The sequence below is a fragment of the Necator americanus genome, chromosome X (genome assembly GCF_031761385.1).
Source record: "Necator americanus strain Aroian chromosome X, whole genome shotgun sequence".
Taxonomy (NCBI): domain Eukaryota; kingdom Metazoa; phylum Nematoda; class Chromadorea; order Rhabditida; family Ancylostomatidae; genus Necator; species Necator americanus.
Window position 1 is genome coordinate 5473768 of NC_087376.1, and position 23875 is coordinate 5497642.

Here is a 23875-nt window from a genome sequence, read left to right on the forward strand (position 1 = left end):
TTTGTTCGAAAAAAAAAATTTGTAGTGTGAACGCTTTCCGTAACTGTTCATAATTATTCCACACCTAATGATGATTATTAACTTCTTAAAAAAACGTTGCACGAACCTTAAAAATCAACCTTAAAAATCACCTTAAAGTCATAAAATTCCTATATATTCAACAAATTTTTATGGTCTTCACACATTTCTCTCTTCTCTCTTCTCCTCATTTCTCTTCTTTCACAAATTAGGCATGACTGCTAGATTTTTCCCCTGTCCTGCTTTTAAAGGGTAGCACCTTTTGGTGAAAACAAATAACTCAATATATCCGCTGCAAATCCAGAAATGAAGGGCATCAGGAGCACCCGATGTATCACTTTACTCAACATGAGAACATTTTGCTACCATGAAACTGAAAAAAATGGAAAATGGAAGCACGTAGAATGGATTTCATTACTCATATGAGTGTATATGGTCGCTTTACTTGACACTTACACCAGTAATCTCTTCACATTGTTCTATTCCATTACTTCCATGGATGTGAAGAGTTGGCTCGTTCTGTAAGTCAATATATCAGAGTTTCAGAAGCCTCTGCGCTCAGGATATCTAGGGAAGTTCGGCATTTCGCTGCCATGCCCGCTAGCCACCTACCATTTTCTAGATATTTTCTACAGACGCCCACGCTACATCGAACGAATGGGAAGTGAGACGAAGCTCACTAGGATCACGATGAAAATGTTCAACTCTTACCACAAATCCAGTAATTTGAAACAGCAGAAAAACACGAAAACATTAGCAGAAGCATGTGCTGCAAATCCCTACGAAAATTTACGGGATTTACCCACATGTTCTTAAAATATTTTATTGCTCTAACATTATGAGTTTGTCATTTTGTATGAATGCGCAATTCATTTTCCCGGACATGTTTTCGCAGTCGTTGCAAGGACATGCAAATGTCTCTGATTATTGATGCTTTATGAATTTGTGGAGATAGTTTTCACTGGCATACTTGAAATCGGGACCATTCCCAAAGACTGCTATTAGGGATTAATATTGAGAAGACCATAAATCCGAGAATTTTCACAAATATTGCTTTTTAGAAGGCATTTCCTTGTTCTCACACACTATTTCCATTTGAAGTTATGACCACTGATATTTGTCATTCACCGTGATGCGTCTGAGGCAACTGACACTCTTCTTCTCCTCGAAGGCAGCGTTTCACGAAACTGACGTTGTTGGGAGACTTGTTGAAAATATAGGGCTCTAGGTGTTGATTACGAGTAAGCGTGTGGGCCCCAATCAATCCCCGGAAGCCTCCAGAAAAATACTCCCTTAGACATATACGCCAGCCTATTGATTGTTGTGTTTGAGTAGACTGGTGGGGAGCCCCCAATGATCTGTGACCGCTCGCACGTGCATGCGGCGCGACACCAGGGTGGGTGTTTTCAAATCTCTCATAGGAACAAATGCCGTTTCCCACGCAGTTATTCAAAGCAATAGCAAAAATTGAGCTTATTTTCTATTTTTTTTATTTTTCTAGTTTCTTGTTTTTTTTCTACACCTCGAACTCTATTTTCCCGCAGGTTCTCCAACGACGTCCGTTTCGGGATATGCTGCTTCGAACGCGTGCTCCCTTTTCCTCCTCCCATACCTCACCGAACGTGCAATGTAGCCTTTCGACAAGCATATTTTGGTACTGACACCTACATTTCTTGACAGGATCTTCTGAACGCAGAAATCTCTTGAGCTGCTCTTTTTTTCATACGTATCTTTTTTCATACGACAAGGTCCCGCACGTTCCCATCTGTATATTATAAATAGGCATAACACCTTTAGGAGTCATCAAATTTGATAACTTCTCGGCACTTTCCTACATTTCTCATTCCGCTCGCTGTCTAGCTAATTGCTTAGCTTTTTTCCGGATGCTCTTCACTAAATTCTATTAAAGGATAAGTTCATTTCCAAGCAATAGGATTCCAAGGACTGTTCTGCTCAATTTGCCCATCTCAGAATAACCCTAGAAGTTTAGACTAATACCAACTTTACACTAATGACTACGGGCTAATTCCTCTCTGTGAAGCCATGGAAGCCTCTGAGCTGCTGGCAGCTTTCAATGTTATCACTTTGGAAATAAGTATGGGTTTGTAAATTCAGGAAGAGTTCAATACTGGAGCATTGGCTGTTCTTATACCTAATAAGCAAGCCTAACATGAGTACTGGTTCCTTACACGATTACCAATAATCATTTCCGATCCAACATTTATTCGACATTCTCAATAAACACCTGGATCCTTGTTTGGAAGTTAGTTCTCTCCCATTTCGGTTGTTTTCTCTTTGCGGCAACGTGCTAATTTGTTTCTCAGTGTGAAATTAACTCTTTCGCTGCTACGCACTCCTCCTCCTCTACCTTTGCTCAATTAGTTTTAGTTTTGTTTTACTGCTGAACTTTTAAACATTTCACCCCTTTTTGGAGTCGAAGCAGAAGTTCTCAGTCAATTTACACAGAATTAGGTGAGTTTTGACTTGTTTTTATCACTTTTTATTATTGTGAAAAGTAAAAACAATCTAAGCTGTACGAAAGCTAAAGTTTTCGCCTCAACACTCGTATTTGTACAGGTGCAAAATCTTCAGAAAATCGCTTGCCGAATAAATAAATATACAGAAGATATTAGTTCCATTCTGTCTCCTGGAGATCCTATTATATTTGTACTTATGTTCTCTAATTTGTCCTTGAAATTGTCCATGAAGGTTTTTGCAGCTTTATGTTTAATTGTACAGTATATAATAGGTTGTTAAGAAAGTCTTGTCAGAGTTTTCTTTTGAAAACTTTCTTAATTTGGGGAAAATGTAGTTGGGGGGCACTCAATGGTCCCCTTATTTCTCGACGCTCTAACTTACTTCCTCTCTTAGTAACTTTAGTTTACATGTCATAGATCCTCTAGGACTAATGCTTAGGCTACGGAGCCCCGATAGATTCAAGCATTTACTTCAAGAAATAAGGGAGCCACTGAATGCCCCAACCATCCAACTACATTTTTCCTGGACTCCTGAACTTCGATTCTTCATCGACACCAATGACGTATCGTGTGGTAGTTGTAGAACATTCCCAACGCTTCTCCGCAAAACGTACATACAGCCTGGTATCCTCTCCTTAACTTTAAGCACGATGTGAATTTGACAAGAACAGCTTCAAACTATCATCTTCTGTGAATGGCGCCATGGCAGTGGAACGACGACAGCAGTCCGCAACATCAACAGCACATTGGCAAACACCACCACCACCATCACGACCGTCCACTGCTGGTTTGCTCGCTTCATAAGAGGAAAACAAGGACTAGCACATCTAAAAGGCCTTTCTCTGCTGCTTCTGGGATTTGGTGGAATGCTGTACTACGAGCTGCTCCAGCAAGGATACACTATCACCACTGTCATTTACGCACTCAGCTCCAGAAGTTCATGGGAGTTGTTCGAGAAAAGCGGGCGAGAGAAACTTCGTTGCATCTCCTTCATGACAACATGAGATCACGTAGAACTAAAGATACCCATCAAAAAATCGAAGTACCCCATTTCCCCTCTTTCCATGATAGAGCCGCTTCTGATTGTCACCCCTTAAAGGCATAACTCCGCGAATCTGAGGTGGTACGGATTTCAGGTGGAGTATTCGTATACGGGATGGGAGACTATGGAGAAGGGGGGGGGGGGGGGGGGTGGTTCCCCCTATTTCTTCCTAATTGCCGTAAAAAACGGCCCGGAAGATACGGCTTCGGGCGTTCTGGCGCATTAATTTCTACAAGGAGTTCGACTGGAGCGCACCAGCCTTCTGCACTCGCCGCATCTTCCGGACCGTTTTTTACGGCAATTAAGAAGAAATGTACGGAATCACCCACTTGTCTATAATCCACTATCCCGTATACGAATACTTCACCTGAAATCCGTACCACCTCAGATTTGTGGGGTGATGCCTTTAAGGCTTTATTGGCTAAGAAAACTTTCACAATGTTCGATTACATTAGTCGGGCGGTCGCCGACTCGACTTTTTCAACCCGCAGCCTCCCCACTTCTGGGAGAAAAGGATCGCTAACCTGCTTATCAGATGGAGCACTACAGTGACTAAAAACTATAGTGCGATAACATAGTTGATTGATTTCTGTTGTATGCTGAATTAGAAAAAAAAAACAAAAAAAAAGTACAAAATGACAAAACTTTCTTATCAACCTAGAGTACTATTTTATATATGTGTGGTGGCTCCAAATCACTCGAACACTATTACCCAGCACGGTAGATACACCAGAAAAAACAACCAGATACAGACAAATAGAACTCTAAAAGATATTTTTCTGGAGGATTTATAGGAATCTGGGGAGGTATTAAAGGCAAATAGGGCGAACAAAAGAATTTTCTTCCACAATTGGTGTCAAGAATCAGGTTTTATTTTAAGGAAGATCCTCAAACCTATATTTCCTTCATTGTTCAAGGATACTATTCCTATTCTTATATTGCATACGGCCTTTCTATTCGTGCTTGCCCCTCATAACCTATCAAAAAACCAACAATACCGAATGAAATGTCCTTGAGAAATACCTCGCGCGCATAATTGGACTCCTAGTTGTCCTAACAACAAATATCATCACGAACGTTCAATAGCTTTGTTTTTGTCCAATTTTTTTCTCATTCTTTTTATAGCTCTTTAGAAGAGATACGAACATTTCCTAGGAAAGCGGTCTCGATCCGAGCTTTGTGAACCTGTGCAGATGCAACCTACAAATGTAAACAGCTACAGCAGTACTACTTATGAATTCCTAATGAGGAAAACCTAACCGACTCCCACTTGTCAAAATTCTGGATGAGATTACTGATCATCGAAGCTATATTTTTGTCCTTAAACATGTTTTATATCTTATAGTCCTGCTGTATAATCCAGAAATTGTGGAATTTTCAGGCTATACAGAATTGTTATCATTGTTGGGAACCGAATTGTCCACAAAGAGGATAAAATTGGTCCGATAGGATCATTGTTCTTTCCCATCCTTATCCATTTTTTAGCTGAATAATTATCTTCATTGCATCATTTCGCATCTTCGCAACAAGCGTGAACATGACGTTCTTTCAGGATTGACACAATGAAAGATAGGAGATGAAGTTCTTTCATCAACTACTGCCAACTCAACACTCTACGCCAACCCATCGTCAAATTCTTCTGGATGCTGATAGCAGCGATGAAAAGCAGTGTTTTCTCGAAGATCATGTGTCTGTTGGAGTCAGCGAAGTATGCAACTACTTTCATCACGTTTCTTTTCCAGAACTTTGTCCCTAGGGCGAGGAAAGTGTAGTCGATTCCAAATCCTTCCCATATTTTGTCCGCAGTTTGTGAAAGGCGTGACATTCCAGGAATTCAGAGTCCTTTCTTTGCGCTTTCGTTTTTATTGAGAGACACCCTCGCTCCCTTTTGAGACCAAAGTGTGAGTGAAGCAAACGGAGGCGTTGAAAGGCGAAGACCGCCTCAGAGACTGATATGATCCGATGAAAAATTGCCCTCTCGAGGGAGGACCAACGGCTGATCGCTCCACTTTTTCACTCATTGAGTGTTGAAGTAAAAATGGTGAATAATGCGTACATAAACAAGTGGTCGTTGTCGCATTTTTCGTAAACGGTTGCTCTCTCCCTCTCTGTGCGGGTTCCCATATGGCACGATGATGTGAGTGACAAATAAACTCAAATGCGATCGCCAGGATATCCTTTCGAGTACTCATCTCACTGCCAGAAAAACGGTAATGTTTTTCGGATTGGTGAGTTCTTTTCGTTGTTGCATGTTTTCTCTAACACTACAATCCATGAAACGATTAAAATTGTTATTCGGGCTTGCAAAATATTTACATTTGTTCTCTGCAGCCTTTCGTCACTGCACGCCTCAGCATTCTGTCACTTACTAAATTGAGCCCAAAACTGCAATTTTGTATGGCTTCGAAACAAGATGTACTTTTCTGGAGGCCAACAAAACTTTATTATGAGGTGGTTTTTGTTCCTGGCACGAAGATCTACTTCATAAATAACTGGAATAACTTTACTTTTATACGATATGCATTGTAAAATTTGATTTAAAAAAAAACGATATACTGAATGCTGTTCAACAATCTCTAGGTCTTCGTTCCCAAAGTCTCGGAAATTCTTCGAAATTTTTATTTATCCCAGTCTACTGTTGAACTGGAACTACCTAATCCAGCAGACTGAATATTTTTCTATTATTCATTCGGTCATTTTTTTGCCTTCTTAAGTGATGTAGATACTCTTTCTTTCCGATTTTCCGCAGCTAGCAACTACCAAAAAACAGTCCTTTTTTCTTGTCACTTGGAAATCTTTATTAAGAAGTTTTTAATTGTTTTTTCAGGAAGAACAATGGTTAATTTACTTACAATTTAACGTACGCTGAATATTTTACTGCTTATAAGTTTAATTAAATGTCACTGAGATATGCACCTTATATTTTATCTGTATTCACGATAAGTAATTCTCTTGCTGCAAATTTTCCCACTGCCTTCAAAAACGTTCACGAAAAAAAACCAAGCAAAGCATTGCAGCAGTACATTCGATGGGCTCATCTCCATCAAATCTGTAGTTCCCATAAGAGGATGTGGAACGGACAGCAGACATTCCGTGTGGATTTTATTTCTTCCTTCTTTCATCAAATAGAACGATTTTATGCGTTTTCGCTAAAATTCGAAGAACTTAGAGGGATTGCCTCCTCCCCTAAGCAAAAAAAGTGGCCAATTTAAGAAGAATCCGATGCCTTCAGTGGGACCGCCAAGTGCTAATTCTGGATTTTTAAAAATAAGGTATCAACTGCTAAGTTTTGAAAGCTTATGTGAATCCTTAACTCTGAATATGAACTATCACTCCTTTTTTATTGGATGTTTTCTCTACAACCCCTACGGTTTTCATACTTGTAACTCTCTTTTGTTACAAATTTTTCGGCTACTTTCTCATAAATTCTTCTTATGAGAGAAAAAAATTAACAAATCACCTTTTAAACCGCTTTCCAGTGAGTTTATTTCCCTTTTTATGAGAAATAAAGAAGTTATGTACTTAACCGTTAGAATGCAGGATTATCAGTCTAAAAAAAAAAGTAGAAATTTCAAATATGACCTGATTTTATACAGATGAGATGTTAGCGAAAATTTGTCATCAGGGCATAAAAGGTTTATGAATAACTCAAAGCTATTTGTCCATATGACGTTCATCCCAGAGCCAAACAGTGGCAAGTAAGGATGTTGGGTGTTGCCCTGGAATGACGGACGCGTGGACGGATGTCTACATCGGCTCCTCCCCTTGCAAGTGGTCAACGCTTCCCTCACCCAGCTGTGCACTAGGCGACCTCAAATCCCTTATTTTTCTAAGGTCAATGTTATCCACATAACACTTTCCCATATAATCATGACGTCTCTTATCCTATCAGTACCGGATAGCTCCTTAACAACGAATCTTCTCACAACGGACGTTGACGAGCCGAGCACTGAGTCTGAGTCCTACACCCGCTCTGCTCCTGAACGACCACATTCACGATCACCCACTGCTAGTCCTGTATCATATCAAAAACCGATCCATGTGGTCAGTTCCGAGCCACTTGATCCGTGCTATCACGAGATCTGCACACTGCAATCCGATGCCAACCCCTACCTGTTGAAGCCTGATTACACGCACGATGTAGAACGGAAGGGTTCTTACCTCCGTGATGTTAGTGAAAAACTTATTGGGTACACAAAGGTGTGCATTCGGGGCTAGTTCATCTTTCTGGCTCCGACAACTATTCACATACTTTTCAGGATTTCGGCCGTGCAGTCAAGTTGTCCGCTCGACCACATAACGATTTGAAAAATACTGTAATTGACTTTGGCGAAACCACAACTGCCCATGGAATTCCTATGGTAAGATATTGTATCCATTGTGGTATATAATCCAGAGGATTTTAGTCGCTATTGGACCTCATAACATTTGTCAAAACAACGCTGGTTCACGCTTCATAAATTTGCATGGCCGGTCTCGTTACCAGGAGTTCAATGGTCAAATGCAATTTTTCCCTGGATTGTTGGGGAAAATTTTCGCCTCCATCTTTTGCAACTTTTCCTTTTAGCACTTTTGTTGCATATCTATTCTTATAGTTGCTCGTTCAAGGAAATGTTTAAATGATGCGTCGTAGGATCAGAAATGAAGCAGTTACGAACATTAACGATTTCTATCATTCTCATATTATCCACACTCTCTCCTAATTTCATTTCACTGTTTCCTCGTTATCTGTACATCCGCCCTTTTATGGCATTAATCGAGAAGTGTTTGGTATAATTACCGCAATTTACGCAACAGTTTCACCAAGCATTACTGGGATTTATCCACGTATTTATTTGCACTTGTTATGCCACTCGAACACATTGGCCTTTTCATCGCAGGAAAGGAAAAATGTGGAAACCTCAAAATCAACACTGCAAAAAATCTTCCACTAAGGTTGCGCATTTCTCGCCGTAGAAAAAAAAAACAGTTGTTCTCTCGTTCACGCGGCTAAAAAAAAGTTGTCCTTGATGTTTATGGATGATGAAAATGTTGTAGGAAGAATTTCAAATAAGTTATTCACAACAAAAGGGAATCTGATTAACATAGTGAGGATTTCTAACACTGGATCCGTCGAGGAATATCAATAGGTTCATGAGGTATATTTCAGATACTCAACACCAATCGTCTTTCATTACGGATATTCTGGATCATCTTCAGCACAATGTCATTGATCTGTTTTTGTTTTCAATGTTTTCTTGTCGTAGAAAAATTTCAGAAGAAAGAAAAAGTTGTCAACGTTGAGGTGAGTTTACGTTGTTCTAGTACTCACTATCTCTGCTTTTTTAAATATATTAATAACAAATTAATATAATTATTTTCTCTTTCTAATAAAAACATCTAAAAGTTCTATTGCTCTCTCCAATTTCTTTTGCATTTTTGCTGCTGAAGCGACCACATTCTGGAGTGAAACCGAATTGAAGCTTTTAAGATTTGGCTTTTTGTTGTCACGGTTCAATTCCTTGCTAGTCATTTCATTCATCCTGACCTTTAAAAGGAAAAATGTCGGGAATGACACCACGGATGATTCACTCAACGAAAAACTCGCAACAAATGCTATCATATCCATGCGCAACATATTCTGAATATTCCATATATTATATTATATGTTATATTCATATTCCATGTTATATGTATCTTCCATCTCCTTCTATTTTACAGTGTTTCTGCTATGCTTAATACGAAAAAATCCGTAAGGAAAAATCTAAATAGAATAGCAGATACTCAGATGATGTCCTTATTATTATTATTATTATTATTGTTATTATTATATTTATTATTATTTTATATTTATTATATTTATTACTTATTATTATTATTGTGCCTGCCTAGAGTATCAAAATTTTCTAACTTCAAAAAAACTATTTATTTTGTAAAAAAAAAACCACAGAAATAATAATCAGAGTCTCAAACAAAGTTTTATTCAGATAGAGGAGAAAAATATACAGAAATAATAAATAAATAAATAAATAATAATAATAATAATAATAATAATAATAATAATAATAATAGAAATAATAACAATAATAAAATGTACAGAAATAGTATACAAAAATATACAGAGATATGGACATGTGCAAATTAAATATATTCAATTAGTTATTAAAGGAAACATATCAACTGTGAAAAGCATAAACTCTGACTTTTTTTTTATTTTTCTGTGTTGATGTTGTCGTTGATGAAGTGATTATTGCAGTTTTAATGCCTAGGGATTGTGTTAGAGTAATTAAAATCGGTCAATTACAGTTAGAATTTGAATCTGCACCGTTTCCCGCTATTACAATATGTAATCTGAATCCATTTAAAAAGCACTTAGCCCGCAGTGTTCCTGAAATCAGTGAAACGGTGAGGACGATTTACGATTTACATACTTTATAGGACTAATCCAGAAGAACAATTTTTTACAAACCTTCAGCTAGATGCATTCCATCAAGCAGTCACTTACAGTAATGACGCGAACAATGAGGAATCCCGACAACGAAGGAAACGAAACAGCAAAATCGGTAAGCATGGCTACACATTTTTCTTCTTCGATTTCTACGTCATCCATTTATGCATCCGGAATTGCTCTTCGTCCGTTATATCTAACTTCCATCAGTTGATTATTTCGATGGCAAGTTGACATTTTGAAAATTTTCGTTAAATTTGAGGTCTAGGTTAATCTAAACAAACAAAGTAAACATTATTAAAGCAGTGATGCTTGGTAATCTGAGAAAAGCAGAGAAAGCAACGAAAGAGATCGCTCTTTTTTTTTGTTGTGCAAAGTAAACAAAACAAGGAATTCGATTTATCCAATACGGATAGCACCTATCAGTCCCCATCTTCCTGAGTATTAAATTCTAATTCCAAGGAATTGCACTTTTGCACATATAAAAAGCGATTGCACTATGTACACTTAGCACTCATGAAGTTTCTGAGATTGATCTCTATGAATTTCTCAAATTTGATACTGATCTCTATGAAAGTTTGGTGAAAATTGGAGAAACCTTGCAAAGGCTGCAAAACTCATCGGTCCTCTGAACAATTTGTAACTCTATTACATCAGTTTCACTCGTCTTCGCCCGCCACAAAATAGGTCAGAGCTCCGAAATGCTCACCTAGATATGATGAAGGGATTTCGGATTATTTGTTTCTTTTTTTAATTGGTTTTGTTTTTTTTTTTAGTTCTGAAAATTCTTCTTCCTTATCTTGCTAGAGGATTTCCTCAAACTGACTGATTGCTTTTGAAAAAATTTCCTTCTCGCTTTTATCTCTCGTTATTGTCGTTCAAGAAAATGTGCTACCATAACCAAATGCTCACAATCAGGAGATCTTGTTCCTTGGATCGTATCCAGCTGATAGTTGGATTGGGTACTCTGGGTACATGCAATTAACAGCCTATTTCCATAATGGTCGTATTCCAGAACGCTTTTGTTCTCTTGGGAGCTAATCCAGATTTTAGCTTAATTTTTAGCTCATCCGATTTCACTTTTATTTTCTAGACAAAATGCGGCCCGTTTTTGTTTCTAGCTTTTTAGCCGTCACCTCGAGTTATCGAACAAATAGGTATCTTATATAGCTTCATCGACTTATCGAGAAAAACTTACATTGGTTTTTTTTTTTTGCTTTTCTAAACTGAAATATGAAATTCTAACCACGGTTCTACATTACAGGTGATTTTCGCTTTGTACAGTATGAACCGGTTTACTCAGCGTGTGAATGTGTTCGTGGCACCGACGAGGAATGCGTTGGCCATGATGCTATCCCTCCGAATCTTCAGAATGCTTGTATTTGTAACTACGATCGTCAAGATGGAAGTGCATGGCCGTGCTACAGTACCAGGTGTGTACATGTTTGTTTCGCAAATTCTCCCATTCATCAGGTTCTTTCTTTTTTTTCTCTCTGTGTCAAATGTATAACATTGCGAAAAGGATCAAGTTTCCAGTCCCCAAAAAGCTTTCGACCTGGTTTTTTTTTTCCTAGGATTTGTCTTGTACTTTTGTTGCTTTTACGGTTACTCCAATATTTGCTTCTCGTATTTCCTGGAATAGTCGTAGAAAGTCATCATATTAGATGAACAAAATTGACAAGTGTGTAGTATTTTATCCGCTTTTTTTAAGGAAATTTTTTAAACAGATTTTTGAATAACTGAACTGATCCGTTCTTAGTGGGAAAAACCTTCTCCGATGAAAAAAAAACTATGCTATTACTTGGAAACGTTATAAATCTTCTTTTTTACATCTTTTTTTGGGTCCCATTGGAATGGATCTGAGCTGAACAGTTTCTGTCGACAATGAAAAAGTTGACCGAAAATATGAGAGTAAAGGATATCTCTCCCTCTGGTGCACGAGAAGTTTCCTCTATTTAATAATTATTCTTTTATGGGAATAGTTATTCCAGATTTTAATTTCGTCACTTTACTAAACAATGAGATTTTCTGTCTACAAACATAAAAAAAAGAAAATAAAAGTTCATATTGATGGATCCAGTATTTAATTTATTACAGTATTTAGTTTCTGATTTTTCCTTTTCTGGGTTGATTAATGAACGGAGAAGGTAAAATGAAAAATTCTTCTTTTCTTCAAAAAGCAGTCTTTTCGATACGGCGGTTATTGAAAGTGCGAGGACGAAACACGTTCAATTCTTACCACTACCCCTATACATTCTGTGATGTGATTTGATTTAAATTTGATTCGTTTAAAATTGCTCAGCAACGAAATATTCCCAGTTTTCCCTGTGTTCATAAAATTACGAATACCTCAAATCACCTTCTGCAAGATATTTCCTCCTTCAAGAGCCTTCAAGAATCCTTCAAGAGCTGTGACTCTGTTTCTCAAAGCGCTTAACTAGCACCACTCACTGAAATCCCTTTGAGCATTGATATAAGGGATTCCTAACATGGAAATTCAATTCTTTCTTCCTGAAAACTTTTTTTTTCAGTTTACACTACGGTGGTGCTCAGTACAGAGATGCTGCTTTGTTTCCAGGAAATAAAGTACGCTGGGTACAAAAAAAAACAATGTTTGCCTAAATTGCCACGGATTTCTGGGAGTTACATCCATTAGAGCGTGTTTTTTTCCACTAACATATAATGACATCTTCTTCTTTGTTTACATCATTTGAAAGGGACATCCAGTATCATGACTCCATTAGCACCATGCATAAACGGAAAATGTCGTACGGAGACCTTTTCGAATGACATAGCAGGTTTTTTTTTTCTCGGATCCTGGGAAAAGACCACGGAAGATAACATGGCTCAACGGCCACGTGTCCTCATTTTTCATCTTTTTCTTCTTCTGCAATCATCATTTCGTCCTTCTGCATCGAATTACTCTTAGCGAATTCGTACACAAATCGCTCAACCGTTAAAAATAAACTACAATCGTACGAATAGGACGAAAGCTCACATAATTTTCTTGAATAGATAAATTTCTATACATTCTGGAATTACTATGTACGTCCCATACCCCCTACCTTAATAGTTGCTCGCCCAGAAAGGAGACGAGACACAGAGCTACGACATAATTCTTACAATATTCGGATTTTTTCTTTTTTCTTTTTTTAAACGAATTTGCTGACGGGTTTATCTAGTTAGTAAAGGTTACGCTTTCAGCACATGGAAGGAATCAATTTGCCCGGAATGTAACGATGTAGGATACTGTAATGTACCAAACACCACAGGAACCGATTCCGTGCCCTGTGTATGTCAATTGGTAAGAACGTTGAGTTTCTAATTTTACAGTTTTGCTTACATTGTGTATTCGTTGTCCGAAAATGATGCGAACAGTTCCAGAAGGAAGACATTATCCACGAGATGATAGTAATGTATTTATATTGGTACTATTTTAGAAAATGGGTTACTGTATACTGCGGAGTGAACAACGGCTCAGACGTGTATGGGAATTTCGTGGAAAGAAAGTTCCAGACGCAAACAGTCCATTCAGGAATGATTTTTTGGAACATCTTTCAAAGCTCGGCTACGGAAACATGACCGATCAGGTTGCTATCACCACACGGGCACGAGAAAAGTGAGAGGGCGTGTTTTTTTTTCATACTGAAAATTGTCGTTTTAGCTGCTTGAAGTACAACGGAAACACTTTTTTTCAGGCTAATTCTAAAAATGTCAGCCTTGCCGCCGCAGCGACGTGCTGCTCTAGGATACGGGAAATCTGAGCTCATCCGACAATGTTCTTTCAATAGTATGCAGTGCGATATTGAGAAAGAGTTCAAGTAAATAACTCATTTCACCTTAAGGCTCACTGTATTTTGCTGCACAATTAACTTACGACACTACAGATTACATATTGATCCATCATTTGGGAATTGTTACACATTCAATGCTGATCCGGATAATGTGCAAGCAAGTAGTCGAGCGGGACCCAGCCACGGTCAGATCACCTTGTATACTCGCTTCAGCTAGCACTTTCGAAAATAGTTCCATCTTTTCTGGACTATTTGTTTCTTGACAAACGTTAAGGGTCCCACTTTTCTTCTCTTTAATTTTTTAGACAAGTTTCCACTCAATTTATACACTAAACAAAATCTTTTTTTTTTACTCTGTGACACCAAAAGCCCAATCCCATAAGATCCCATAAGTGCAGCAGACCATTTATCCCTGGGAACGATCAGAAGTCTGATTTAAACTCTAAGCGATGCTCTCCTGGGAATACATCGAACACGCAAAGAATAGAAAGAGCATAACTCAGCGATAAAGGAGCGAAACGCCGTTATCCTGAAGAAGTGTCTGAGCGAATAACGTTAACTTTTTCAGCTGCGATTCTTAGAGTTGACTGGGATCCAGGAAAAGAACGAATGTCTAATTTTTTTCTATATAGTTTATTACGTATATAGAGGCACAATTTTTGACAACGTTACTATTTTAAGTTCTAAAGTTATGTGAAGTTCCACTTCCACATCAGATACATATCTATGTAAGGCACAACTACATCTTCTTGTCAAATCCCTTTTTTCCTCAATATTCTCAAATGTACTTTTTTTATAATATATGGCATTATATTTGTGTAGCATATTAGAAACCGATCTAATTTTGAAAAATTCATAGGTGACAACGCTGTAAATGCTCAGAGAACTTTAAGAAGCTCTTAATAATAAGATTATGAAGTATTATTAACTCTATCCTCTCGATATCCATAAATATTCTGCAACTTAAATAGAAACGAGCATGTATATTCTTTATCGCTGTTTGGGACTTATCCGTATTAAAATCATAGAAAGCAGATGAAATTTAAACCGATTCGGGCATAAAACATATGCAAAGCATATACTAATAGAAATGCTAGAAAAAAGACATCCATTATTCTATTTTGTTTTCTGGATGTGTTTTTGTTAATGCAATGAAATGAGACTCTTCATTAATAGAGCCTTCACTGCACAAATGATCGTTCTATGTCATTTTTGAAAACAAATTTCCGGTTTTTCATTCGTTTTTCATTGTTCTGAATATAATTCTAAGATTAGCACTGTACGGAGGAACTGTTACAACCAAATTTTTCGAAATGATTCGTATGTTTTAAGGAAAAAAAATATGGGCTACAATACTGTACAGCGCGTATATTTAGTGAAAACTACGGTATTTCCACCGATGGCTCACTGTCGCTTTTTTGAAACTCCTTTAAAAAAATGAAAAAAAATAAAAAATAGCTCACAGCTGTTGATGAGCTGTTTCCGAGGATATGCTCCTTATTAAGAGAATCATTTCCAAAAAAAAAAACCTACATATAGCAGCAAAGAACCATTTCCAATCGGCCATAATTGAAGGATAATTTTTTAATAAGAAGCACATTTCCATAAACATCTCTATGAGAACAATCTGGTAGCACTTTTCTTTGTTTTAATAGTCACTTTTCTTTTTTTAATAGTTTTTAATAGTCATCTTCTAAAGAATTCAAGAAAGCGACGGTGACATCTGCGGAAATACCGCCGTTTTTTTTCCCTGGGTCTGTGTACAGGCACCATTTACTTTAAATGATTTTCTTAAAAACTAGAAATCACTTCCTAAGTGTCCTACGTACACTAGAAATCTTCCGATTTCGGATGTTTTGGTTTTGTTTTGATTTTGAATTTTGGAAGGATTAGGTACCTTCTCTAATCTGAAACAAGCAACTTTGTTTAACTACTTGAGGACAGAGCCAGTGATGAGTACGGTCACTATGCTAGAGTATGTCTGTGTACAAGAAATTCCGGAGAATGTGAATACATTCCGAGAGAAAGGAACAAGTTTTTTTTTTGCCATTTATGGATCTCTCTGTAATCATTCAACTTGTCAACAACATCAGTTTTTTGTGTTTTATAAAGCCGATAAAAAAGAAGTGTTTTTTTTTATTATTGTACTCGTTTCAAACTTCAACAAAACCAAGAAAATTTGATCGAGTCGTTTTTCTCAGGAAATATTGCTGCATTTTCCTCAGCCAATACATACTATATAGTAAATCTAAGTATCCAGTTATTTCTGTTAACATACATCAAAAGTACACAACATAGGAAACTGGTATTGTGATATGAATTTAATTTCAAAAAAAGGAAAAGTGTTTGGAGTTCATCAATCCGCTATGGATGCGCCAACAAGTTTCAATGCAATTCAATATTATTTGGAGTTTATGAACCTAACAAAAAAAAATTAGATTTTTTGCACTTATTTCTTCTTCACTAATGACAGTCATTTTAAAATTGTTTTTCTTACTGTATATTATTAATTCAATCGAATCAGAACAAATCAGAAGTAATATAAAAGAGAATTATTGAATCTTCTATTAGAAATATAAGGATTTTGTAGATCAAAAATCCAGCGCTATGTTCAATTTGAAAGGAAATATTGTTACTAACTCAGCAAGGAAGAAATAAAAAAGAAATCAATATTGCGACTTCCTTAGGGTAAAAAGTCCCGACATTACTATAAGTGACCATATCCGCTGAATAATTGAATTTTTTCCCACAGCAAATATTAAACATTTCGGAAAACCATCGATTCAACTCCCGCTGAATAATTGTTTCTTAAACATGTCTATTTTCGTCTTGTATCCATTATATATTCTATTTAATATTGAAATAAATGAAATGTATATTGTTTAAATGCAACATTATTGAACATAGCAGCGACAAACATAATGTATTTTTATATCCACTCTTTTTTTCAGGTTTACGTCTGATGGTGTTCGTGAATGCATCGGATTACCTTCCAACCACTGAAGCTATAGGAGTTCGTATTGCAATTCATGGTCAGAGGGAATGTCCATTTCCGGACACATTTGGGTACTCAGCGCCAACTGGAGCAGTGTCATCGTTTGGGATTTCACTTGTACGAGATTCTATTATTCTTTGGGAAAGAGAGTTGAGGGACCACCTAAAGGTGGTCCTGATGATGATTATGTAAAGGCGCTCCTTCCATACCAATCCACGATCAGCAAGCTATTCATCAAATTCTTGCTTGGAATCCGATGCAAGCTCCGGTCACATAGTAATCAGAGTGAAATCACGAAGAGTTAGCAACTTTTGATCTCATGCAAATGAGTGGCGGATTCCCCTCAATTCGGCCTTCTATACAGCAATTTTCGAGAATATTTCCCAATCAACGGGAAGCTGAACCGAAATGTGGACAATTTTTTTAAAGTTGTTAGACTTCCACACAGAGGCATAGGAAGCCATTACAACGAACTTTGACAGAAAAAAAAATGATGATTGGTTAATTATGGTAACTATGATAATTAACGTAATTACTAAATTAAGAAACTCTGATTAGTGGCTCAGACCTCGGGAGTTTTGCTTCAAAGCAGCGTATCACGAAATTAGCATAGTGTGAAAACCTGATGGATAAAAATACAGTTCGGTTGTAGATTACGTCCACCAGCGTGCTCCGCTCAATGTATCCTGATTATCCTTTAAAAAAACCCCGTGAGAACCCTTGGTCTTAGTTCTAGGACGTAGATTAGAACGCGCCTCCCTTGCGCCTAGCACCTCATTGATTCTCGACCGCTCGCTTGTGAATGCGGCGCGTCCCAGCTTACCGCGAAGGGGCGAACGCCTTTTTTTCTCTTAGGACGATTACGGGAAATTGAACTAGGCCAAATTCGTATTCGTAATCCAAACCTCGAACTACATGTATTCCATCAGATTCTGCTACTACGTCAATTTCGTGATACGCTGCCTTTGGGACCAATTTTTCCCGCTATGACGATGACGACCACCTTTGCATGCCCTCTCCCCTGAACTCCATTTTCCCTCTACTCTCTAATTTATATGAACTTATCAACTATTTTACTTACTACATCTCTATCCAACGTTTATTTTGCGCAAGACAGCTGCAAACGCTTGCGATACCCAACCAGGGTTCTGTTACGAAACTTTGCGGAGTTCCACTGGGCGCGTTGCGGTCGCGCGGGGCAACACAAGCGTCAGTGTGTGCACGTTTTAGGCAAGAAGATGAACGCCTGACTTCTTATACCCACGCTTGCAGAGAAAAGTTAACCGGTTGCAAAATGGAGATTGTTTCAATGCAGACATGCCATTGCCGCCCGGATATATTTATCGGGATTACAAATACGAACCTGAGGTGGGTGGCAACCTTTTTGTTCATTAATTTGCTTTATCATATATTTCCAGGGATGTTACCGTAATTGCTATCAGAAACGTATCATAAGTCGATGCGGATGTGCAGATCCACGATTTCCAAGCCCGTCGAGTTCTATACGTATATGTGATCCTCGAAATGAACAAACTAGTGAGTATATGATATGGAAAGAAGTTCTCGAAATACGAAAGGATAGTTTATTCGGAATCCACCATTTTTTACAGGAGACTGTCTTTTGTCAGAGAGTGTACGAATGATTAAGAGGAAATCCTGTAGATGTACGCATGCTTGTAAACAAGATGTCTACACTACCACATATTCGGCTGCAAAATGGCCATCCGGAAGTGTACGGATGGAGTGTACAGAAAAGGATTGCAACTCATACTTTAGGTGAATACAAGAGTAGATATCTATATGAAATACTAGAAATATGTGCAATACTTAACATTCGTTATATAAATGTAGAAATGCATGCGTAAAATATAAAATTAAAGCAAAAGAGCATAGAGACTTCAAGATTTCTGCTGCACAATGCGCATGCAACGCTAGCGACGCGACCGGAGCGCACATTGCACTATAAACGCCGGCAAGTGTGCGCGCAATTATTATATTGATCCAAAAAAATAATAGAAATTAAGCCAGCATAAAAAAGCAAAAAAAAAATCACATTGTACGAAAATAAACTCTCATTGTTGCACAATGCTAAACTCTTTTCTTCTGATAAAAGTTTACATTACTTATGGATCAAAATAATACATAAATAAATAATAATGCGTATAACAGCGTTTGGCCTAGCATAAACAGAACGGATATTTAGGCGATGGCTACTTGATTCACTTTTTTCTTTGGTGGATTAAATGCATCACCCCACGAATCTGAGGTGGTGCAGATTTCAGGTGGAGTATTCGTATACGGGATGGGAGACTATAGAGAGGGTGGTGATTCCGCCCATTTCTTCCTAATTGCCGTGAAAAACGGCCCGGAAGATGCGGCGCCGCACAAGGCTGGCGCGCTCCAGTCGAACTCCCTGTAGAAAATAGTGCGCCAGAACGCCTGAAGCCGTATCTCCCGGGCCGTTTTTACGGCAATTAGGAAGAAATGGACGGAATCATCCCCCTCCCCATAATCTACTATCCCGTATACGAATACTCCACCTGAAATCCGTACCACCTCAGATTCGTGGAGTGATGCCTTTAATGTAGTATTTGGGAACAAGCCATTAAAACATATGCCCATCGAAGACGTCCTCATGTAAACACCACCTTATTACCACAGAATATGAATCAAGGATGAGAATTTTTATCCCTAACCTATTTCTACACTGTAGCATTTGACAGTAAAACTTCAACAAATTCTCCTTCTGAACTTACACATATAAGGAAAATGTTTTGCTTCCATTTGTTCGGAAAAGTAGATTACACAATAAAATTTTATTGAAGATAAATGAGCGTGTTGCACTTGAACGGGAATTAATTCCCGGAGAATGTTTCTGTACTTGCGGAACTTCTTCGCACTTTCCATATCCTGTAACTGAATCAATATAAAGAAAAGGAGACGCCATCCCCAACTGGTAGTGTCAGGAATTTTTCTCGAACACAAGCACTAGGAAGTCCCAGACGGGTCCTTCATAAGATGGATGTCTTCTGTGAAAACACAGAAAACGCAGTAGTAGAAATACGTTTCGAAAATAAATAATTGAAAATGTGGATGATAAAAGAAAACTAGGGATGAGTGGAATACAAATTTTTGGCTAGCTCACGAAATTTCTGGAAGATTCTTTTTTAACTGGTACTCCATCACTCCCTTTATATCTCAGTCCGTTAGTGCTGTAGAATTTTGAATTGACAAAATATGGAACTATTTTGGAAGGGATTTGAAAATTCCTAGAGATTGCAATTTATGGAATAAAGAGGACATCGTGTCTGAATCGTTTCTCATTTCAGCGAACATGCTGCAATGTTGGAGATTTACTACGAACAAATGAGTTATGAGGTGCTTCGAGAGTCCGAATCATATTCCTTTGTCAACCTGATCTCGGATATTGGAGGACAAATGGGATTATGGTTAGGTGAGTGCATCCCGAGTGACACTTTTTCACAGCATCTGATTGTAGAGCTAATTTTAGGTGCGTCTGTGTTAACAGCTATTGAAATCCTCATCTTTTTCATCAGTGTCGTATCGATTGCTTTGAGCAGCCGTCTGAGATATATGGATAAACTCAATACTGAAAAAGAAAGAGAAAAGAAGTCAGAGCCAGACGTGAATCGAAAATCTTCCGGGAAAAATGAATACGAGTGTGACTAAATATTATAGTTGTAGTAATATCTCATAGAGATATGTGTTATTACTAAATATATCGATCTCATTTCTGTTTGCTCCGCGTTCTTCCTAACTCTCATATGTGAATTTCATCATTACGAGTATAAAGCACTTTTTCTCGTATTTAAAACATTTCACATGATTTTTCCTTATCAATTTTCGCTCCATTGCCTTTTTAATTGTTGATTTCCCAGAAAATAAATGTTCTTGTGATATTTTCTTGTTTCCATCTCATGTAACAGGACGGCTATACTGTTTCAATGGAAAATTGTGCAATATCGCGTTATTCAGTTTGCAGAGAAATGGTCGTTAATCAGGGAAAGTATGGTAGGATCAAAACGGCGTGAGCACGGTGCAGCTGCAAAAGCGGCTGCGCTCAAAGCGATGCGGTGGAGCGTAGCAGTTAGGATCGAGTGGGGACTCTTGCTAGCACCATTCTTCGCTGCAGTTCCCGATCGTCCCACCTGGATTCCAACCCCTCTCTCCACTGCGTCGCTCGGAGCGCGGCCACTTACGCAACTGCACCGTGCTCCATGTTCTTTTGACCTTACTAGATCAATGTCAGTTTCCTCTCTTTCATTTTTCTTCTTTTATTCATTTCCCTCCCTACTCCAAATCAGATTTTAGTAGCTATCTCTACTTTTCAGGAATGGACCTTCGGTCACTTCTTGTTTATTTGACTGAATGGCTAACAAAAACAATTGAGTGAAGAACGTAAAAAGAGTAAATCCTGAAACATTCAACCAGGAGTTCCTTGTCCACTGCAGGACAAGAAGTCTCTGGGAAACAGCGTATCACAAATTTTCGAAGTTGGGGTCTCTGTACTAGTAAATTTGACACAGGTGTTGATCGTGAGTATGAGGAGGATAAATTTTTCCGTTTAAAGGCATCACACCACGAATCTGAGGTGGTGCAGATTTTCGGTGGAGTATTCGTATACAGGGTCGTAGATTATGGGGAGGGGGGTGATTCCGTCCATTTCTTCCTAATTGCCGTAAAAAACGGCCCGAAAGATACGGCTTCATTCGTTTTGGCGCACCATTTTGCACAAGAGGTTCGATTGGAGCGCGCCAGTCTTGTGCGGCGCCGCATCTTCCGGGCCGTTTTTTTTACGGCAATTAGCAAGAAATGGACGGAATCACCTCCCTCTCCGTAGTCTCCCATCCCGTATACGAATACTCCACCTGAAATCTGCACCACCTCAGATTCGTGGGGTGATGCCTATAACGTCCAGAAGCAACCGCGACGAAACCGCGAGCGCAGCCTGTGGCCATTGATCAATCGTTTTTTGATCTCAGATCTGCTCGATAGGAAGTCATGGATTGGCCCACTTTCCACACCAAATACTGTCTTCATATTACTTCGCTATTTCTGGATACTACCTTTCTTTTTTGACGTCACTCAGCACCAGTGTATCAGATCACATTAATGTTGCTTCCCTCCCACAGGCAAAAATGACAACATCCGAAATAACATACTTCTTATGAGTTACCTTCTTTTTCTGGATTCATTCAATCTATACGATGTTTGGGATGCTTCCAAATTCAGTTGGGACTAATGCGTTAATTTTTCCGATTGAATGTTGATTTGAACAAATAGTGCGAATAATAACAACAAACACCTGCCTCGATCACCGAAAAACAAAATGATAGCAAATTACCATCCTGGAGTGTACAACTAGGAGAGAGTCGGTCCTCTACGGATCTAATCGAATGACTTTCTGCGCTATCGTACTCTGTTGTGAAATGAAGTGATTTCTTTACCATTAGGTTTATGCGGAAGTCCTCCTCATGTTGTTGTTTTCTCAAGTAGTTATTTTCTGCACTTCTGGACATATGTATGGATTTATAGTTAAGTACAATTACATTCGGTCAAAAAAGCCTGATTTCCAGTTCACCTGCGTAAGCAGTTACGCTCGAACGTTGGACTTTCGTTTAGGTCCACATCTGGATTACAGTTAACGATGGTCCTACAGCGAGCGCAACCGCTTACGCAATTGCACCAGGTCGCATTGGGCCGAGTTGTGGTATAATTGCGCAGTACACCAAACTAGGAGCCTACGTCATATATCAGGTCCTCATATAGAGCATTTTTTGTGCAGTGATCTTATGCTCACTTTTCCTGGATTCGTTGCTGTGACAAAAAAAAACAGCATGTAATCAACACTCAAACTAGTATAGCTGTTACTGTTCATATTTATGTTTATATACTCCATCTCGTATTATAACTGTTATTGATTTTTTCTGTCATCTATAGACACTCTTATCTTATCTTATCAGTTAGACTCTTTCCAGAAAAACCTCATAAGATTTAAAGTCTAGTAATTAGTTAGTTAATTACATGGCACACAGTAACAATGCAGCTTCCCATCACTAGAATTATACTATATATGATTAGTTTTCGAGAAGAAAAAGGACTTTGTGCGCTTCGGGTTGATTGAAATTTTAGAAACATATCCTCTGATGAGTACATCAACAAAACTATGGGGTATTTTGGATATTCCTGGTTTTCTTGTGTGACAGTCATTGTTTTCTATATCTCAGGATGCGTTAAGCCAAAAGTTGCCTCACTTGAACCAAAATCACTCAATTTCCCTGAGCTAAGTCAAAACCAATCCATCTCACTATTCTTCAATACCTTATATTCGGAAAAGTACAAAGTTAAGGTAGAAATTACATTGGAACTCATACTTTAAAAAAACATGTGACCATGTAGTAACGTAGTAGTAGTGTAAAAACGTAATTCAGTAAGTAGTAGTAGTGTTGTAAGTAATAGCAATGAAATATGAGTAAGAAGAATGAGAAAAAGAAAAAATTACGCATCCTCCCTACAACTGCCATAGAGCAGAGCCGTGGAAATGCACTGATCCTGGCTGTTCTTGATTAACTCGTGCTGTATTGAATCATAGGAGAATATCTAAATTTTCAGTACATGTCTGTACATAGTTCTATATGAAAATGTTAGATACACTCTCATAATAAAACGTTCAGCTCAAAAACAATAGTGCCAAGATCGGCAGTAATTCTTGCAGCGAGCATTAAAGGTCGCATGTTGCGCCAATGCAATCCCGTGGACAGTATTCGCCATGACACGTTGATTATGCGATAACGGCAGCGCGCAGTTCATTTCGAAGCTTCTGATTCTGTTTTACTTTGGGAATTCCTCGCAGGCATTCGTCGACTCAGTATCCTTTGCTGTGAGCGAGTATAAACCAGTCTTTTAACGCATCCGATGATTCCTTAACAATGTGTTGATTCGAGCGGATTTCTTCCAGCACTCACTTGTTATTCGTTTGCTATTGTTTCATTATTGGTATAATTCCGTTGTTCTGTTCTGGCTTTTCCCGCCCGAATTGTACCTGAAGAGGGGGCTAGACTAAAGGAGTTTATTAGTTATCGGTTGTGCTTTGCAGGTAAA

At 38.2% G+C, this 23875-nt stretch overlaps 2 protein-coding genes across 2 annotated transcripts; both read left to right on the forward strand.

Annotated features, from left to right (window-relative positions):
- Nucleotides 1-2061: 2061 nt before the first annotated feature.
- Nucleotides 2062-3299, forward strand: RB195_021546 (uncharacterized protein; the record flags this gene model as incomplete). The annotated part of the gene is made up of 2 exons (XM_064208346.1): nt 2062-2119; nt 3142-3299. The coding sequence occupies 2 exons, from the start codon at nt 2062-2064 to the stop codon at nt 3297-3299; spliced, it is 216 nt and encodes a 71-aa protein (XP_064064227.1).
- Nucleotides 3300-7407: 4108 nt separating this feature from the next.
- On the forward strand, nt 7408-20443 carry RB195_021547 (uncharacterized protein; the record flags this gene model as incomplete). Its single annotated transcript, XM_064208347.1, has 15 exons — nt 7408-7737; nt 7797-7898; nt 9823-9921; nt 9992-10079; nt 11229-11397; nt 13169-13268; nt 13405-13583; nt 13663-13785; nt 13852-13943; nt 16710-16870; nt 18026-18121; nt 18172-18289; nt 18364-18529; nt 20083-20207; nt 20265-20443. The coding sequence occupies 15 exons, from the start codon at nt 7408-7410 to the stop codon at nt 20441-20443; spliced, it is 2127 nt and encodes a 708-aa protein (XP_064064228.1).
- Between the last annotated feature and the right edge of the window lie 3432 nt (nt 20444-23875).